This window comes from Dermacentor silvarum, chromosome 9, assembly GCF_013339745.2.
Source record: "Dermacentor silvarum isolate Dsil-2018 chromosome 9, BIME_Dsil_1.4, whole genome shotgun sequence".
NCBI classification, from domain to species: Eukaryota; Metazoa; Arthropoda; class Arachnida; order Ixodida; family Ixodidae; genus Dermacentor; species Dermacentor silvarum.
This window is the reverse complement of record NC_051162.1, coordinates 137,960,148-137,980,725: the sequence shown is the minus strand read 5'-3', so window position 1 is coordinate 137,980,725 and position 20,578 is coordinate 137,960,148. Positions and strand designations below refer to the sequence as shown.

The following is a 20,578-nucleotide window of genomic DNA, read 5'->3' as shown; positions in this document are numbered from 1 at the left end:
TCTGCACCGGGTCCGGATAGAATCATGTACGATATGATCAAGCACTTGCACTGCGACACGCAAATCACACTACTCACACTTTTCAATACCATCTGGGCTGCTGGGTATCTTCCATCTAAATGGAAAGAAGCTATTGTCATCCCAGTTTTGAAGCACGGTAATGATACTTCATTGCTGACCAGCTACCGGCCTATAGCACTTACGAGCTGCCTTTGTAAGGTTTTTGAGAAAATGATCAATCACCGTCTTGTACATTTCTTAGAGTCGAACAAAATGCTTGACCCATTTCAATGTGGCTTTAGGGAAGGCCGATCTACAACCGATCACCTCGTGCGCATCGAAGCAAACATCCGTGATGCATTTGTACACAAGCAGTATTTCTTGTCTATATTTCTTGATATGGCAAAGGCGTACGATACGACATGGCGGTACGGGATCTTACGAGACCTGTCGCACATGGGCATTCGAGGTAATATGCTTAGCACTATAGAAAGCTACCTGTCTAACCGTACTTTTCGAGTCAAAGTTGGTAACGTATTGTCCCGCCCATTTATTCAAGAAACTGGTGTGCCACAAGGGGGCGTGCTTAGTTGCACCCTTTTCATTGTGAAAATGAATTCCCTTCACAAAGTCATTCCATCCTCAATGTTTTATTCAATATATGTCGATGATGTGCAGATCGGATTTAAGTCTTGTAACCTTACAATATGCGAGCGTCAGGTTCAGCTCGGACTGAACAAAGTGTCAAAATGGGCAAATGAAAATGGTTTCAAGCTAAACCCTCTCAAAAGCTCCTGTATACTCTTCTCTAGAAAGAGAGGCTTAATACGAGATCCAGATATCATGCTGCATGGACAACGCATACCAATCAACACTGAACACAAATTTTTAGGCATTATACTTGACACAAAACTAACCTTCATTCCTCATATCAAGTACCTCAAAGCTAAGTGCCTGAAAACAATGAACCTCATGAAGATCTTATCTCACACATCATGGGGCAGCGACAGGAAATGTTTAATGAATCTTTACAAGAGCCTCATTCGTTCGCGACTGGATTACGGTGCTGTAGTATATAACTCTGCTGCCCCAAGTGCACTAAAGATGCTGGATCCCGTTCACCATCTAGGTATCCGCTTGGCCACCGGTGCTTTCAGAACGAGCCCTATAGAAAGCCTATATGCAGAATCGAATGAATGGTCACTTCATCTCCAGAGATCGTACATCAGCTTCACATACTTCCTCAAAGTTTACTCTGATCATGAACATCCATGTTCTCAAACCGTTAACGATTTGACGTGTACTACACTTTTCCATAATAGACCCTCTGTGAGACGGCCTTTCTCACTACGTGTGAGAGAACTTAGCGAAGAAATGGATGTCCCACTTCTCGAACATCGTTTAATGCCTCCAGGTAAGCTTTTACCACCCTGGGAGTGGCAGGTGATAGCATGTGATGTATCCTTTGTGGAGGTCACAAAGCACGCTCCTGAACTCGAAATCGCAATACATTTCCGTGAACTCCAATCGAAGTACTGTTGCCCTGAATTCTACACCGACGCGTCAAAGTCCCATGCTGGTGTATCTTACGCGGCCGTCGGTCCATCTTTCTCTGAATCAGACGTATTGAACCCTTATACAAGTATCCTCACTGCAGAAGCCTATGCAGTACTGTCTGCGATTAAACACATTAAGAAATTAAAGCTACATAAGGCAATAATATTCACGGACTCCTTAAGTGTCGTAAAGGCACTAATGTCTTTAAGGAAACACAAAAATCCTGTTTTCATTGAACTTTACTCATATTTGTGCAATATTTACTCATCTGGTAGACATGTGACAATATGCTGGGTTCCTGGTCATAGATCCATCGAAGGTAATGTGCTTGCAGACCAAATGGCCACATCAATTACATCTGAAGCTACCAATTTTAGCAGTACTATTCCCGCCACAGATCTGAAGCCTTTTTTGCGAAGGAAACTGCGAAACCACTGGCAACGCCTGTGGGAGAGTGAAACAAATAATAAACTCCACCTGATTAAGCCACAGTTAGGTTTCTGGCCCTGTACAACTAAAACACGACGAACTGACGTCCTATTCTGCCGTCTCAGAATAGGACACACATATGGTACTCACAACTTTCTGTTGACTGGTAACGAGCCTCCAACCTGTGGCCGATGTGGTCAGAGGCTGACCGTCCTCCATGTCCTCTTGGAGTGCCGGGAAGCCGAAACAGAGAGAAGGAAACACTTTCCTCTTGCATACCGCTACCATATCCCTCTCCATCCCAGTATGTTTCTTGGCAAAGAACCACTTTTTAATACCAAAGCAGTCCTAGGTTTTTTGAATGACGTGGTACTACATGTGATTAGCCCTAGATATTCGTAGCACATCCTCCCGCCAGAGGATGCTGTTGCGATAGTGCTCAGTATAGCGCATGCCTCCAGGCCTTTTTGTTCAAGGGCTCTGTTGAGGCAATAGTGCTTCATGCCAATTTTCGCATCGGACTTACTTTGCAAATGTGAGTTGCGCCACCACGGACCCGAGCACTCGAGGGTTGGACCCTCCCACGTTTAACCGTGCGTGGCTTAGCCGTGTCCGGGGAAAAGAGGATCCTGGGGGTTGAGCCGATCCCGGGTGTTCGGACCTTTATGGCCCCCCGGCGGAGGCAACACACCCCTTTGGCCTCGGCTTCACGTAGACGGCACCCCCGGACTGACCCACCCGGGGGAAATCGGTAGTTGCCTTTTCCTGTCTCTCTCTCCAATCTTCGCCTTTCTCTCTCGCCTCTTCATCTCTCCTGTCTTCTACTCACTTCCATATTACTTCCGATCTTCTTGGCAGCGAGGGTTAACCCTGTGTGAGTAACCAACCTAGGTTATTTCATATTCGGTTATAGTGGTGACGTACAGCTGGCGTCTGCGGGACCTGTGTTTACAGGCCCTACAGCGTCCCCTTGTTGGGCTCCATGGTGGGTGGCTGGCGTTGCTGCCGAAAATTCCATATATCCTTATGGCTAGTTCCTTCCCATCACTCCCTGATCGCCGTCTGAAACGAGGGCGCACCGAAGACGTGTTCCAGTTCTTTGGACATCAAAAACAAAACTTTCCACGATTCCATGTAATTCACTCGGAAAAAGCAGGAAAACAAGTACGAACAATCTCCCCTTTTCTAGTCTCTAAATCCCTTACTGATGCTCTTGGGCCAGGTTATAAGGCATCGAGGATGGCCAGTGGTGATCTCCTCTTGGAGCTCCGTGATCAGAAGCAATATGAAAAGCTGCCTAATCTAGTCTCCTTTGGGGACATCCAAGTAACTGTAACCCCGCACCGCACCATGAACACCACCCGTGGCGTTGTCTCAGACGACGATTTGTTGGAACTCACTGAAGCTGAACTCTTGGAGGGCTTCAGTGAACAGAATGTTATCAACGTTAAGCGAATTAAGATGAGGCGTGACGGAAAAGAAATCCAGACCAAGCACCTGATACTCACTTTCAATTCAAGTGTTCTGCCCGAGTCCATCGAGGCCGGCTACATCAAACTTCGTGTGAGGCCATACGTGCCAAATCCTCTGAGATGTTTTAAGTGCCAGCGATTTGGGCACAGTTCACAGAACTGCCGAGGGCGGCAAACTTGTGCGAAATGCAGTAATCATGAACATACCTCTGAATCCTGTGAAAACTCTCTTCACTGTGCGAACTGTAATGGGGAGCATGCCGCGTACTCGCGGTCCTGCCCATGGTGGAAGAAAGAAAAGGAAATTGTTACAATTAAAGTAAAACAAAACATTTCATTCAAAGAGGCACGTCGGCAGGTGTCCTACCTGCCAAAAACCAGCTTCGCCGAAGTGGTGCGTCAGGGGGCTGCACCACAACGGCCTTCGGCGGCTGCCTGGCACACGCGTAGTGAGCCAGCGGTGACGCCATCCGCCCCCTTGGCGGTGCAGCCAGTACTGCTCCGCCATCCAAAGAGGGCCCATCAACCTCCGGGCTGGTGGGCTCCAAGGCCCCGTCTTTCGAGGCGAGGCTTTCAAGGCAACCACATCGCTCGAAAGAGCGCGTGTCCAGCGCCTCGCAAGAGGCCATGGACACAACACCGAGCGTGAGGGCGCAGTCAGCGCCTAAGGAGCGGCGCGATTCCATCGACCGCTCCAAAAAAGAAAAATCTCGTGTCACGGCGCCTGGAAAGGGCCCGTGAGCTAACTCTATATTCTTGAACACACAGCATAAAAATCTAACAAAATGAACACACAAATCCTACAATGGAATGTGAGAGGACTTCTCCGTAATCTCGATGATATCACAGAACTCCTCCATAAATATACGCCAAAAGTGCTGTGTGTTCAGGAAACACATTTAAAACCTACACAAACAAACTTCCTCAGACAATATGCTATATTCCGTAAAGACCGTGATGATGCTGTTGCCTCGTCCGGAGGTGTAGCAATAATTGCAGATCAATGTGTTGCATGCCAGAATCTCTCTCTTCAGACACCACTGGAGGCGGTGTCTGTGCGAGCAATACTTTTCAACAGGTTGGTAACAATCTGTTGTATTTACGTACCGCCAAACTATAAACTCGGCAAAACGGAATTTTACGCGCTAATTGACCAGCTCCCGGAACCATACATAATTGCCGGTGATTTTAATGCACACAGCACTCTGTGGGGAGACTCCCGGTGTGACGCCCGTGGTCGGCTTATAGAGAACTTTTTATTAACCTCTGGTGCGTGTCTCTTTAACAAAAAAGAGCCCACCTATTATAACCTCCACCATAATTCATTTTCTTCTATAGATCTAGCGATTGGCTCTGCTACCCTCCTGCCTTATATAGAATGGAATGTCATTAAGAATCCATTTAGCAGCGACCACTTCCCTGTGACGTTGACCTTGATAGAGGAACATGACAGTCCTCCCCACGCGCCCCGTTGGAAAATAAAATCAGCTGACTGGAAAGGTTTTAAAGAGTCAACCTACTTATCACCCGATTTTATCAACGATTTTAGTATTGACGACGCAGTAGCATATTTTACTAGTTTTATACTCCACGCAGCTGAAAAATTCATTCCACAAACAAAAGGCCTCTCATGTAAAAGACGGGTTCCCTGGTGGAATGACGAGTGCAGGCTGGCACGAAAGAAACAGAACAAAGCCTGGGGCGCACTGCGTCGCTCCCCGACTGCGGAAAATCTTATGGAATTCAAACTGGCAAAATCCCAGGGACGGCGTACGCGGCGACAGGCAAGGAGGGCTAGCTGGGAGAGGTTCCTCTGTGGCATAACATCCTACACCCAAGAGTCCAAAGTATGGAATGGCCTAAGAAAGCTAAAGGGGCAGGAAATCCACCCATTGCCTTTAGTTGACGACCAAGGGAATACCTTGGAAGACCAGGCCAACGCTCTGGGCGAGCACTTCGAGCGTGTGTCAAGCTCCATGCATTACTCAGAAGCATTCATAAAATATAAACAAGTAGCTGAAGTTAAGTCACTGGATCGTAAATGCCGACCGAATGAACCATACAACCGTCCATTTAATATTGCCGAGCTGAGAGCTGCCTTGAGCGTATGCAGGAGCTCTACACCGGGAGCTGATAGAATCATGTATGACATGATCAAAAACTTACACACTGACACGCAGATGACACTTCTGGGCCTTTTCAACTCTATCTGGGCTGCCGGATACATCCCATCCTCATGGAAGCAAGCTATTGTTATTCCAGTTTTGAAGCTGGGTAAAGACCCTTCCTTGGCGGCAAGTTACCGCCCGATAGCTCTCACAAGCTGCCTGTGTAAGCTTTTTGAAAAAATGATTAATCGCCGACTTATACATTTCCTTGAACTGAACAATATGCTTGATCCCTATCAGTGTGGCTTCAGAGAAGGGCGGTCCACAACTGATCATCTTGTGCGAATTGAAGGACATATCCGTGATGCATTTCTACACAAACAGTTTTTCTTGTCGACATTCCTTGATATGGAAAAGGCGTACGACACAACTTGGCGTTACGGAATTTTACGAGACTTGTCGGGAATGGGCATCCGTGGAAATATGCTAAATGTAATAGAAAGCTATTTGTCTAAACGTACCTTCCGTGTGAAAATCGGCAATGTTCTATCACGTGAATTCATACAGGAAACTGGTGTACCCCAAGGAGGTGTGCTCAGCTGCACACTGTTTATCGTGAAGATGAACACGCTTCGTGCTTCACTACCGCCAGCTATTTTTTATTCTGTCTACGTAGACGACATACAAATAGGTTTCAAATCCTGCAACCTCACAGTCTGTGAGAGACAAGTACAACAGGGCTTGAACAAAGTGTCCAAGTGGGCAGACGAAAACGGATTCAAGGTGAACCCCCACAAAAGCTCTTGTGTTCTTTTCACCAGGAAGAAAGGGCTTGTTGCAGATCCCACTATCGAAATGTATGGACAACGAATACCTGTCAACAAAGAGCACAAGTTCCTAGGCATCATACTTGATTCTAAACTTACTTTCATTCCACATATAAAATATCTCAAGGTGAAATGTCTAAAAACAATGAACTTACTAAAAATTTTATCTCACACATCCTGGGGTAGTGACAGGAAGTGTTTAATGAATCTTCACAAGAGTCTCATTTCATCACGACTGGACTACGGTAGCGTGGTATATCACTCTGCCGCCCCTAGTGCGCTGAAGATGCTGGATCCCGTCCACCATCAAGGTATCCGCCTGGCCACTGGCGCTTTCAGAACAAGTCCCATTGAAAGTTTATACGTCGAATCAAATGAGTGGTCACTCCATCTGCAGAGAACATACACCAGCCTCACATATTTCCTTAAAGTCCGCTCTAATCATCAGCATCCATGTTTTAATACCGTTAACGATATGACGTGTGCTACACTTTTTGGTAATCGTCCCTCTATAAGACAGCCTTTCTCACTGCGTGTCAGGGAGCTTAGCGAAGAAATGGATATCCCAATTCACGAACATCGCTTAATGCCTTCAGCCAAGCTGTTACCACCTTGGGAGTGGCAGGTGGTAGCATGTGATATGTCCTTTGTAGAGGTTACAAAGCACGCTTCAGAGGTTGAAATCCGAATGCATTTCCTAGAATTACAGTCCAAGTACCCGTGCGCAGAATTTTACACAGACGCTTCTAAATCACATGCCGGAGTATCCTATGCAGCCGTCGGCCCGTCCTTCTCGGAATCCGGCGTGCTTCACCAAGAAACAAGTATCTTTACGGCTGAGGCCTACGCAATATTGTCAGCTGTAAAGCATATAAAGAAATCAAAACTTCAAAAAACTATTATATTTACAGACTCTCAAAGCGTCGTAAAAGCCTTGAAGTCACCCTGTAAACAGAAAAACCCTATTCTCATTGAGCTCTATTCTGTTCTTTGTAGAGCATACGCAGCTAACCAACATGTCATTATATGCTGGGTGCCTGGGCATCGAGGCATCGAGGGCAATGTTCTTGCCGACCAAATGGCCACATCAGTCACAACACCCGCTATTAACCCTACAGCTGCTGTTCCTGCAACAGATTTGAAACCTTTCTTGCGAAAGAAACTGCGAAGCCACTGGCAACGCTTGTGGGACGCAGAAACAAGTAATAAGCTTCATTTGATTAAGCCACAGTTAGGTTACTGGCCCTCCGTAACAAAAACACGACGAACTGATGTCCTATTCTGTCGTCTCAGAATAGGACACACCTACGGCACCCACAATTTTCTATTGAATGGTCATGATCCTCCAACCTGTGGTAGATGTGGCGACAGGCTCACCGTCCTCCACGTCCTCCTGGAGTGTCGGGAAGCCGAAAGAGAAAGAAAGAAACACTTTCCTCTAGCATATCGCTATTGTGTCCCTCTGCATCCCGCCATGTTTCTTGGTAAAGAACCACTCTTTAACACCAAAGCAGTCCTCGCATACTTGAAAGATGTTGTGCTACATGTTATTAGCCCAGTAAGTTCGTAGCGCATCCTCTCTCAAGAGGATGTTGCTGTGATAGTGTTTTTACAGCACATGCCTACAAGCTCTTGTGTCTCAAGGGCTCTGTTTAGGCACTTGTGCTTCTGGCCAATTCTTGTACCTTTAATTTCTTGTAACTCGTATCATTCTTTCGCAATGCATTGTTCATGTCCATAGTACACATAATCACTCATTGCCATAATCTTATTATAAGTTTTACGCACTTTACAGCGACTGATTTTAGGCCCCTTTACAGCCATGCCACATCTAATGTTCATGTAATTGACTATTCATATACCACTAACAAGTCATTACCATCGTCTTGGCGCTCTTTGGCCACATCTGGCCCTTGCGCCAATAAACCACAATAATCATCATCATTACTTTGCAAATAGTAACATTTATTTGCAATGCATATTTCATGCTCATAGCACACGCCATCAGTCATTTCCATAATCTTATTACCTGTAGATTTTATGCACTTTACAGCGACTATTTTTAGGCCCCCTTACAGCCACGTCATATTCACCACTCGTAATTCATCGCTTCAATTCAAACTCATTAACACTGGCCTGGCGCTCTTTGGCCACTATTGGCCCTTGCGCCATTAAACCCCATATATCATCATCATCACCTGACTCGTTGAGGCAAAGCCCCTAATCTAGCACTCCTGCAATGGCACGGATGACAGAGCTTCGTGCGACGGTTGAGGGTATGAGCAGTCTATCAAAGATCACCTCTGCATCTGTTCTCGCTGACAGAGGTCCTTGAATCGGAGCCATATTCGTCACAAGCTCTGAAAGCTGCCCGCTCATTACTGCAGTTCCCGGTGTCAACAAAGCTGAGTGGCCTGCTGTAGACTCGACGTTCACCATTGTACGAACACACTCTCTCATCTCTTATAAGCACTCAACCCCCTTCCCCTTAGAAGGAGACGGACATATCATGCATCTGGTTGATTTGCCTTGTTGTTGTTGTTTTTTTCTTTGTCTCTCTCTGTGTGTTTTGTTATGTCGCATCAAGAAACACTTTCTTCTTTAGTACTAATACGTACTAGTTAATTTACCAGGTAGCTCACGGGGCTCAGATACAACCTAGGCATGCGTGTTCTACGACTAGCTGCTAGTTTCACGCATGACCATGGATTATATTCTATGTTGCAAGATATTCTCTACTTGCGCAAACGCTCCTCCCTGAACTAGAGTGTTTCTCACGATTTTTTGCGCCATTTCCGACAGCACTATATGGTGAGCTTCATGTTGCGCAAGTGACTTTTGGAACAGCCTGTATAGGTGAATGCCAGACATGAGCCTGCATACACGAGAACTTGCTATTCCAGCGCATAAACTTCACTTCCACTGCTTTACGTGTACACGCACTTTTGTACGCTATATCCATATTTTCTGCACCTCAATACGTCGGGGAGATTGCATATGCTTTTAAGTGTACACCCCCAATTGGGTGGCATAATCACAATTGGATGACGGCAGTATGATTGCAATACAATGACGAAGCAAGATTGACGTTGATTGAACGACAAAGGCGGTATGACAGCGATCGCATGGCGGCAATGGGATGAAGTTACTGAAGTGGTGACAATGATAGAACGGCAGCGTGACGACACAGGCGTGATGACGATGACATGACGGGAGCCGCATAACAAAGCTGGAATGACGACGATGCAACAACCACGACGGCATCACGACGCCGAACACATGCCTAGGGGTCCAAGCTATTAGACAACTTGGGTCACTGGGTTGGGATAAGGCATGACGACAACTGCATGACGAGAGCAAGATCACGGAGCTGGAATGACAGTGGCACGACCATGGCGCCATCACGACACATACCTCGTGACCCAAGTAGGTACACAACTTGGGCCACTGAGTCGGCGTAAGAGGGCATGCAGGCAAGCAGGGCAGGGCAGGCAAGGGCAAGGCAGGGCAGGCAGAGCAGGCAGAGCAGGGTCGGCAGAGCAGGGCAGGGCCAAAACGGCTGAAGTAGCCAAAGAATTCTATTCGCATTAACAGGTTTATTAAGGTGAAAGCCTTATATGTCTCATCGTTCAATCGACATTCAACGTCCTTGGGCGAAAACCGTGTTGTCGAAGCGAAATTGTACACGATGACCACTCGGTGTAATTGACGGTGACCCGCACACCATCAGAATTGTTGCGTGAGCGTTTCCGTATCGGTAAGACACGATGACGACTCGGTGTAGTCATTCACTTACTACATCGGCCCGGCATCGTCTCTTACCTATATGCAAACGCTCACGCGGCAATGCTGATGGCGTGCGGGTCAGCGTTGCCATCGTCTTCTATGAGTAAGCAAGCAACGCTCGCTCAACAATTCTAATGGTGCGCGGATCAAGCAAGCAACGTTCACGCAACAGTTTTGATGGTGGGCGGGTCACCGTCGTCATCGCGTTAATTAAGATACAGTTAATTCACGCTCTCGAGCCTACGACCTTCGGTGGAAGTCGAACCCTCGAGCTTATGTGGGAGTCGCAATCACCACCTTTGACGTTAAGGCGAAGTTAATTACACCCGCCGGGGTAGCTCAGTCAGCTACGGCGTTGCGCTGCTGAGCACGAGGTAGCGGGATCTAATCCCGTCCGCGGCGGCCTTATTTCGATGGAGGCGAAATGCAAAAACGCCCGTGTGCTTGCGTTGTAGTGCACGTTAAAGAACACCAGGTGGTCAAAATTAATCCGGAGCCCTCCACTACGGCGTGCCTCATAATCAGAACTGGTTTTGGCACGTAAAACCCCAGAAAGAAGAAGATTAAGGCACAGTTTTTGGTATGGTATTTATGGTGGTTTTGGCATGTAAAACCCTATAATCTAATCACGACCTTTGGTGGGAGTCGAACCCACGACATTTGCTGTTAATTAGGGCGAGGTTAATTAAGGCACAGTGAAATAAGATAGCGTCCATTAAGGCAATCGAGCCCGCGACCTTTGGTCGGAAAGAACAAGTAATAAGTAGCAACGAATGAGAATGTCAAATTATTTAATGAATGTCTCTTGAGCGCGCAGGCCTTTGCCTTCACCCTCTTTGGAGTATGCTAAAGAAACTGTCAGTTATTCTGGTGTCCATGAACAAATTCTAGGTGTAATCGAATCAGTTCCGTACGTCCAGGTTATAGTAATGGCTTCGCTGGGATCAGCCTGCGATGTCACTCACGGCTCCTGTAGGTGTCTTGAGTCTTACGTTTCGTCCATGTGTGTGGCGCTGCTTTGTTGTTCCTAACTGGAAAACGAACAAGTGCTAGCTTCCATCCTGGTCAACTTTATTCCATGGCTTCACTGTAGCTCTGTATTGCCAATGTTCAGAATCAAAGTGATGTTTCTGAAAATGTGGAATCCAATAATTTTATTGGTTATTCTTTCTTTCACAGGTATGCAAGAACATGGTCTGCGTGGACCCCTAGCGCAGTAACGCTGACCCTCAAGGATAATCATGTATACAGGCATCACAAACCATACGTTTAAACGAATAAACGAATAAAAGTTTATTTTAATGCACGTAGTACACGTTTGCATCAAGGTTCTTCCCGTATATCACCATTCTGCAAACGGATTCTCCCGACCAGTTGTCATAATTCTGACTTCAAAAAGTGACCAGCGGTTTTGCCTCAGTTTTCAACCGCTCTCTCGTCCGTTCATATCCCTTGTTTTTTATCTTTTCTTGTCTAGGTTCGAGGCAGCATTTTAAGATCTCCGGCGACATATAGCGCGATTCAGCTTTTTCGAGTAAATTTGTGAAAAAGATGAAAATTATCTGCATAACAAATTGCAATATCCCGGTGGCTAACTAAACATATTCTCCGCTTGTAATAATACACTTTATGCTGCCATTGCGATGTTAAGACCGAGCTGGGGTGAAGTCACCGTAAGACTAACACCGCTTTCGAGATATCCATGCTTAAATGCATTCCACCGGTACTAACATATGGGGCAGAAACTTGAGTGTTAACAAAGAATTAGCTCGAGAGCAAGTTACGAACATACAAAGAACAACGGAACAAAAAATGTTAGGCGTAACGTTAAGAGAAAGGAAGAGAGCGGTGTGGACCAGAGAGCAAACGGGGATAATCCCTATTTTAATTGACATTTAAGAGGGGGGAAATGGAGCTGGGCAGGCCATGTAATGCGTAGTATGGATAACCGGTGGACCATTAGAGTTACAGAATTGATACCAAGAGATTGGAAGTGCAGTCGAGGACGGCAGAAAACTAGGTGGGGTGATGAAATTAGGAAATTTACAGGTAGAAATTGCAATCAGCTTGCGCAAGACAAGGGTAACTGGAGATCGCAGGGAGAGGCCTTCGCCCTGCAGTGGACATAAAAATAGACTGATGATGATGATGATGAAAATGTGCTTCGAAAAACATTGGTGTTCCAGTTAATAGTTTACGAAAAGCGTGAATCAGACGGTTTGGGACAAATTTAACTCAAACGCCAACTCAATTTTTTTAAGATTTCGGGGTGATGTTGTACCTAGTCGAATATGAATCCAGAAAACAGCGGGTCCATCTACCCCTGAGGGAGAAGATCACGGTGGACATTATCCCGAGAAATATGCACCCTGAATACAAAAGAGAAAGGAGTCACGCGAGAGTACAAGCGCTACGTAAGGCCTACGAAAGACCAAAAAAGGGAGAAGTCATATACAACGACGCGGCAAAGTACAAGAACAGAGCGGCCCACGCAATCAGCGTGATCAACGGCCAAGGAGAAGAGGTAACAGCGGCCTCGTTAAATACTCCAGACATCGACTGCACGGAAGAAACGGCAATAGCCGTGGCAGCCTCTACGGGCAAGCGAGAGGAAGATCACATCACATTCATCTCGGATTCACAAGCAGCATGTAGAAATTGCCAAAAGGGCCGCATTTCCAAACAAGCCTGGAGCATCCTCGTGAAACGACAATCTTCATTGTCTGGGCCCCGGGACACGAGTCCGTGGCGGGTAATGCAGCGGCTCACGCCGTTGCCCGAGAACACATTCTCCGGGCTATCCCACCGGGTTCACGAGCCCCGGTAGACAAATACGATGGCGTCCCGAAAAGACACGCCGACATCCTGAGCCACTACAGACTGGATAGTGGTGGCTCAGACTGGGTAGCCACTACAGACGTACGTAGTAATGTCGGCCGTTAAATGTACCAGGAAAACCAGCCCACTAAAGGCCATCATATTCACTTTCCAGGAGGACCTACCCAGCCGGCATCCCAAGCTGACCATAGAAGAGGCGGTGATCTTCCGCAAACCACAGACCGGCACATTTCCGCACGGCACCCTGCTACACGCCATGTATCCTACGAGTTACAAGTGCGCCTTCTGCTCTGCGCCCAATACCCTCTACCACATGGTATGGGAACGTGGGCAAAACCCATCGACACCAAGAACAACGGGCTAACCGTCGAGCAGTGGGAGGCCCAGCTGACAAGCCCGAGCCCTGAAAACCAGCATCGCCTTGTGAGCAGGGCCAAGCTATTGGCTCAGACCCTGGGCATCCTGGACTAGGGACGCCGCCCACCTCGGACGATTTCACCGTCAGCTAATTTCTGTAAATAAAGTTTATTCCTCCTTGTTGCAACCGCTCAGCACCAGGTGGTGACCGTAATATATATGAAATAATCAAGCACCTGCACCCTGAAACACAAAAAAACACTCCTCCCTCTTTTTAATGTCATGTGGGCTGCTGGGTACATTCTATCTTCTTGGAAAGAAGGCATAGTTATCCCCATACTTAAACAAGGCAATGACCCGCCCTTAGCTAGTAGCTACAGACGTATTGTTTTGACAAGTTGTCTGTGCAAGCTCTTTGAAAAGATGATAAGCCTGCGCCTAGTCTATCTCCTAGAAAGCAACGGATTACTGGATCCGTACCAGTGTGGCTTCCGAGAAGGTAGGTCGACTACAGACCACCTTGTCCGCATTGAGGCGAATATAACTTGATTGTTCCGTTGAATATTTATAATCACTTGCATGGCGCTCTTTGGCCAGATCTGGCTCTTGCGCCATTAAACACCACATTTTATCGTCAAAATTGTTCCAAGTGTGTACGCCTTGCGAACTCATCGGCTGCAATTCATAAATTTCAATATGTACCATAAGTAATTAATTAAACAGTAGGGTGGATTATTTTTGTTAATTATAGTTCATTACGTACGCATTTTAATTTCTCGAATGTCCGCCTGTCTGAGTAATCCAGCTCAATGGCTGGGATCGCTCTATCTGCCACTGGCGGTTTTAAACAATATTGTATTATCTAAATACCAACATCCGGGATATATGAGTAGCAGCCTACCGCATCCACTCAGGCCACGCACTCGGGCACGTTCTTCAGACCAGCCACTGATTGACGTCATAAGCGCCAGTGGTTCAGCAAGCATCAAGAACACATTTGTGTGAGGACATGCGACGTTTGCGCTGAGAAGGTTCAGTTTAGTCAATAGTCCTCCCGCGCCCAGTTAAATGCTAGCAGCTGCGCTGAGGATAGTTTAAGACGACTGAACCTGGCAGACTGGGGCCAAGTGTTTAGTATTCTCACTCGTATGATAGCGCAGTCATTTTGCGAGTTTAACGTATGGAAACTTTGAGGCCATGAAAGGCTCCTGATTTGTTGCTAACGCGAACATCTCGTAGTGGGCACAGGGTATCGAACCTGTTACCCTGCGCTCAGCAAAACAATATCGCTCTCACGATAATATCGCTCTCACGAAAATAGCGATAACCTATAGTTATTTGACCGCCTAGATGAGCTTTGAATAAAACATATGTGAATGAGCAACGCCTGGTAGTTCCTTCAGTGTCATTGTTCGATGCGCCTCGGGGATATCACCTTCGAGTACGGATAGTGTTCTTTGCCAACATGCACTTAGATTGTTTGCAGGCACTCTATATAAAACAAGCAAAGGTCGAAACAACCATGTGTCTAAATTTTTCTGTAGTTTTGTTTTTCTCGCATAGTTGTGTCGTACTGGCAAATCCCTACCGACCTAACGCATGACCGCCGATGAAAACGAGCATGCACGAATAAGTGTATATATATATATATATATATATATATATATATATATATCACGGCTGAATTGAAACTGGCAATATCTGATGTCACCATGCACAACAGCCTTGTCGTAAGCCTTTCGCTTAATCCGACGTCGAATCTTACTCGATCTCTGCAGCGTTGTGGGCGCCACTAAACGTCATATAGCCAAATTTACGACATAAATTGCTCTCGCTACGAAGGAACAGACCTTCTTGCGGCGAAAGAGCGTCATACTGTACCGTAATGCTTTTATGGTGGGAAGTGTGGCTGCTCCGATATTATCATTTGTTACAGCGTACATACAATTTAAAGAGAGAAAAATAAAGTAAGAAGCAGGCTGGCAACTTCCTCCTGCAAACGCACGTCTGCTGCACTTTTCAGGAAGAAGGAATACAAACAGATTTGAAGATAAGATCCCGAAGACTTAAAGGCGTAAAATAAAACAACGACGAAGAATAGAGTACGGCCAATAAAAAAAATCCCAAAGAAATGTGTTCCGGAATTTGTCGGAAGCTTGATCCGGTTACGAAATAAAATTTCCGCGCCTATTTTGAGACTGGGTATATGCGTTGATTGTCCTTTAATGATCTCCTTGACGTCAACTTCCTTATCGATGTTTAACATTCCGAACTGAAAGCACAACTTCTGAACGCGAAAATGCTTTGAAATCTCATGCCTAAAGAAATGTGGGGTGTTGACAGGGAGCACGGACCCATCTGCTGAAGTATACACCTCTGCTGTATGTCACGTAAAGGCGCCAAGAAGTGCAGCGACAGTTGATGTCGTTGCTCTTTTCTGTGCCGCAGATGCTATGAAAACTTGAACGTATCCTACAGTTGCACGGAGCAGACTCCGACCGTGGAACTGCTCCACAGGTGAAGCGGAGATCACTAGCTTTAAGAAGCTGGAAGAAAACTTCGTGTGCAAAAACTGGTTCACAAATATGGCTCTCTTCGCGTTGTTCCTTTCCGTCCACATTGTCTCTGCATCTGCCGGTGAGCACTTAAGCCGTTTACTGCACGTTACAAACGCTGCCCCCTCCATGGTAATTATCGGTCGGTTTATGTCCGCTGCAAGACGACGGACTCAACCACCAGTGTCCAATCAACCCTGCCTTGCGACATCTGACTCCTACAGGATTTTTCTTTTTCCTTTAAAAATTTAAATGATTTTTTTTATTTCGCGCTTACCGCTTTCGTGCACGAAATCTCTCAGCGAGATAGCATTTCAGGGTTCGGGTCGTTCAATGTAACACTTGCCACGATTAACCTACCGGTTTATCAAAACAAAAAGCGAGTTTAGCATTCGTCTGCGCCACTACTGATGACCGCACCGCATCCCTTTAGCTATAAATGAAAACTGATCTCGAAGACCATGCTTTACAGTATTTAGGAGGCCAGAGATGACAAGATAACGCCATAGCCACAACGTTCTGCCATTCACTCACTGCTAGTGGCGCAGACAAAAACAACTTCGCTTTCATTTTGCCTTTTTTCTTAGCAAACGAGGCAAGTACAAGCGCGAACCGTCATATTGAACACTCCGCGCCATAAAATACGAGCTTAATGCGAAACTTGAGCCAAAAGAAAGCAGTGGTAAGAGCTTTCTTTATGTTAATGGAGAAACGTTGGTCGATGTATGCCTGCACATTTCATCACAGCACCTAGTCTTCCACTGTCCTTGACGGCGTTTTCCTTATACTAATATTTTATTATAATAATTGTGTTGATAATATTTTATAATAAGCTGATCAGCAGTGGTTCATTCTAAACCTTGTTTGAATTTCTATGAGAAGCTGTTTTGTGCCATCACTGGCCTTGCCCATCAAAACAGCGCAAAGCCCTGGAGTTCTTGTTTTTATATATTGAGTCAATTGGTTTGCTGTCAGAACTATGACTCACGCATGTCTTCTCATCAAGACTGTGATTATATTTTCTTTTGCATTTACCATCTACCTTCGTCGCATCGCACACTTACCCTACTGCTGATAACATCACACGACCTGCTTTTTTTTTTCTTCCACCCACCTTCTACTAGGACCCTTCTTCTCCTTCGTCCCATTCCCTGCAGAGTATCGCATCTAGGCGAAAATGCGCTGGCTAAACACTCTGCATTTTCAATAGAGAGCTTTCTTTCTCTATCTGTTTTGTGCCCTTACATGCACTGAGAGACCCCAATTCTTTATCTCATCTAAAACATCAGCTAACAACGTATGTTCTCTATCGAAATTGCCATCTTCCAATAACAATGTTACACCTGTTATTTTTTGTTACATCGTTCGTTGTCCGGTACTTAGTTTCTTCTCAAGTATCTGATCCTTGAAGTTCTTGCTCTATGGATTCGTATCGGCTGAATTCATTATGTGCTTTCCTTTTCAACAATATCAGAAAACTGTCTAGACGTGTTATAAATAACGGTAAACCAAAGGTTACCAGAACATTCATATATTTAAGGACAGAACACGAAGTCATCTTTTCGGCCGCACCAAGTTTAAGCTTTACGCTTATGAAAACGATAAAGAGGAAGCAAGGTAGCATCAGTAGCCGGCGCTTCTGCTTAGCACCACGCGAATTAGCATTCGTAAGGTATAGGAAGAGAACATAAATTCACTGTTTTGTGAGAAGAGAACTTGGTCCATTCTAAATAAGCAGAAAATATTTGATTGTAGTAAACCCCATGCCTGTTCCTACTACTCAGGCTTCGAATGTTTCAAAGGCATGAATATGGCTGTTCTACGTGTTGACACACTTTCGACCTCTACTCTTTTATCTCAAGCCAACGGGTTACTGGGGTAGTTCAGTGGCTATATCGTCACGTTGGTGAGCTCAAGGTCGCGGGGAGGTGAAGCAGTCGTATTGTGGGTCGCACTTCATGACCTCGAAGCCCAAAATAGGAGAAGTTTTGGCCGCGAACACTACTACTGTGGAATTGGCAGCAATGCTTTTCGCAGCTCGATGGACGCAAGAACATTATAAAGCCTGCAATGCAAACAAGAGCGCTCACATTCAACAACAGAGGAATTATCAGAATGGACTGGATGTGATGAAATGCCGACGACTAAATGACGGCGACGACGCGCTCGTGCTGTAGCTCACGTCTGCGCTTACGTGCATCACCTCCAGCGCTGGGCCACCTCGGGTTAGCGCTATATTCCCTTGCTTATTTGCACTAGGTCGATCGTACAAGGCAGCAGCCGCCAGCACTCGAAAAGTGGGGGAAAGCGGCAAAGAAAGGTTAAAAAACACGAAGAGTCAAAGTTTGTTCATCTGTATATCGAAATAGCAATTGGAAATAGCCGGTACTTGGTAAAGCTACTTTCTACAAAGAAGTTGTCTGGTTAGCGAGGTTTCTAGATGAAAACACCATCTGCAGCCAAAAGCAAGATGTCGCTTTTCATTGAGCGTAGTCTTTCATCTGTCATCGCTTTTGTCTCGCCGAATGTCCTAAAGCATGTAGTTTACCCCGTGAGACACCTTCTCTTGAATTCTTCCAATTTAAGATTGCTGTGTCTCAAAAATAGATAATGAAATGTCTTACAAACATCCATCACGAACACGAGATCACGAGAATTTTTTTTAACGAGGGACAGTCTGGGCCGTCTATACGACGGAGGGTCAATTCATCGTCAAGGAGGATGTGTCAGCGGTAAGCAGTGGTGCCAGTGGGGCACAGCTGTTTCTGTTCGGTCAAAGCAACAATACAGGTCTAATGGCCCGTGGTCTAATCATTAGAGCTTCTGTGCTGGAGGGCCAGGGTTCGAAATCGGCCATCGAACATATTTATTTGTTTATTTCATTTATTTATAGTGGCAACTAGTGACATCTAGTGTGCCAAGTTGTTCGTAAACGCCAGAAACTGACAAATCGCAAAGTGGAGGGAAGAGCCAAAGAACATTAAGAATATCAGCCATCACAACTAATATTAGTTTCTTCCCAAAGGTGTTTACACCTCCATTTAAACGTCATGCAAGCTTCTGACAACAATTACGAGTGGATGTGTCCTTCATTTACAGTTACCTGCAGGTCGCTGCCTAGGCGGAGAGGCCACACTGTGTATAGTGTAGACACACGAAGCTTATAGAGCGCGTGTTGTTATGCCTGATCTTACTGTAAATTGTTGCTCAAAGTACATAGTTAGCAATTTCTTCTTAAAGAACCTAACGCACGTTCTGCTTATATTTTGTCTACAATATTTTGTCTAGCGAACACGTATATAACAAACTACAATATAACCAAAACCAATATCAAATGTTTCCTGGCAATATCAGCATGTAACAAACACATGCTTGTAATGAATATTATATATAACGAAGCTTTCGTTTTGTGAAGGGTGCGGCTTCGTTATAACGAGGCTCAACTGTAGTACATTGAGTCTAAAGCGCCAAGCTTAGGCAACCGTCCCCAGCCATAAATTTTTCCAGCAGCTTCATCTCAGAGCAGGCACCACGCATGCGTTAATTCTGCTCTTATTGCTGGTAGATTGACTGATGGGTCAATTCAACAGTGTTGCCTATTGATTGAGTACTTTATTGGTTGATCTGAAGATTTTCAAAGCTAATCAGTGACTTGGGCTCTGAGAGACTCCATAACCGAGATTTCATGTTTCCCCTTAAAACCTTGGCTTCTTGCATGTGCATAGAGGTGTCATTAAGCAGTTCCCGATAATGTCATTCATCTACCACTACCGGAACTGGAAGCCTTGAGAATATGCAAAGAGCCCTAACGCAGTAGCCGTTCAGCCGCCCGCGGGCGCTTTCTGTTATGTTTGCCAGCGGTACTAATTGGCTTTCACTCTTTCCTGACATCTTGCGACATTCTTCGTGTGACCTAAACAGACGTCTTTATTCCTACCTTTCATTGCAGTTATTGATGACCGGAAGCAGCTTACGGAAAAGAGCGTCACAGTTTACCCACAAGTGTTGGAGGCTCGAGATGACGGGTCGGAAAAAGTTCTAATTGTTCACGAAGGTTACCGCCTTCACTTAAGGAAAGCATCCATTCTCGCTGGCCGTCTTTTACTGCGAGATGTAACAGAAGATGGCGTCATCGAGCGATATGTGAGTAAATGATAATTTATTTGCTTTAAAGTGCACAGTACGTCATGCTAGAAACAAGCTGTCAGTAGCTACAGGCTGACTAAGGCGCGGGCCTCAACTGCACTGGCAGTATTGCAGATTCACTGTCCGTGAAAATTACACTGAAATACCGCGTCACCCCTGATCATCAGCCCATGAGGCAGTGCACCCGCCACGGAGGCTTAGCGGCTGTGGTGTTTCGCTGCTAAGCACGAGGTCGTGGGGTCAAATCCCGGCCGCGGCGACCGCATTTCGATAGGGGCGAAATGCAAAAACACCCGTGTTCCATGCATTGTAGCCACATTAAAGATCCCCTAGACGTCAAAATTAGTCAGGGGTCCCCTACTACGGCGTGCCTCGTAATGAAATCGTGGTTTGGGCAAGTAAAATCCCATAATTCAATTCAGTTCAGAAGGCAGTGAACGCACATCTGAGCGTTTTTTTTTTTTTTTTTTTTTTTTTTTTTTTTTTGAAAACGAGAGGGTTGT

General features: G+C 45.8%; 1 protein-coding gene across 1 annotated transcript in view; it reads left to right on the top strand.

Annotated features, from left to right (window-relative positions):
• Positions 1-15,859: 15,859 nt before the first annotated feature.
• LOC119465018 (uncharacterized) overlaps positions 15,860-20,578 on the top strand; it is a 28,344-nt gene continuing 23,625 nt past the window's right edge. The window contains exons 1-2 of the mRNA XM_037725860.2: positions 15,860-16,011; positions 19,879-20,072. Coding sequence (XP_037581788.2) covers positions 15,960-16,011; positions 19,879-20,072 — 246 coding nt within the window. The 5' untranslated portion in view covers positions 15,860-15,959. The remainder of the gene's footprint in view (positions 16,012-19,878; positions 20,073-20,578) is intronic.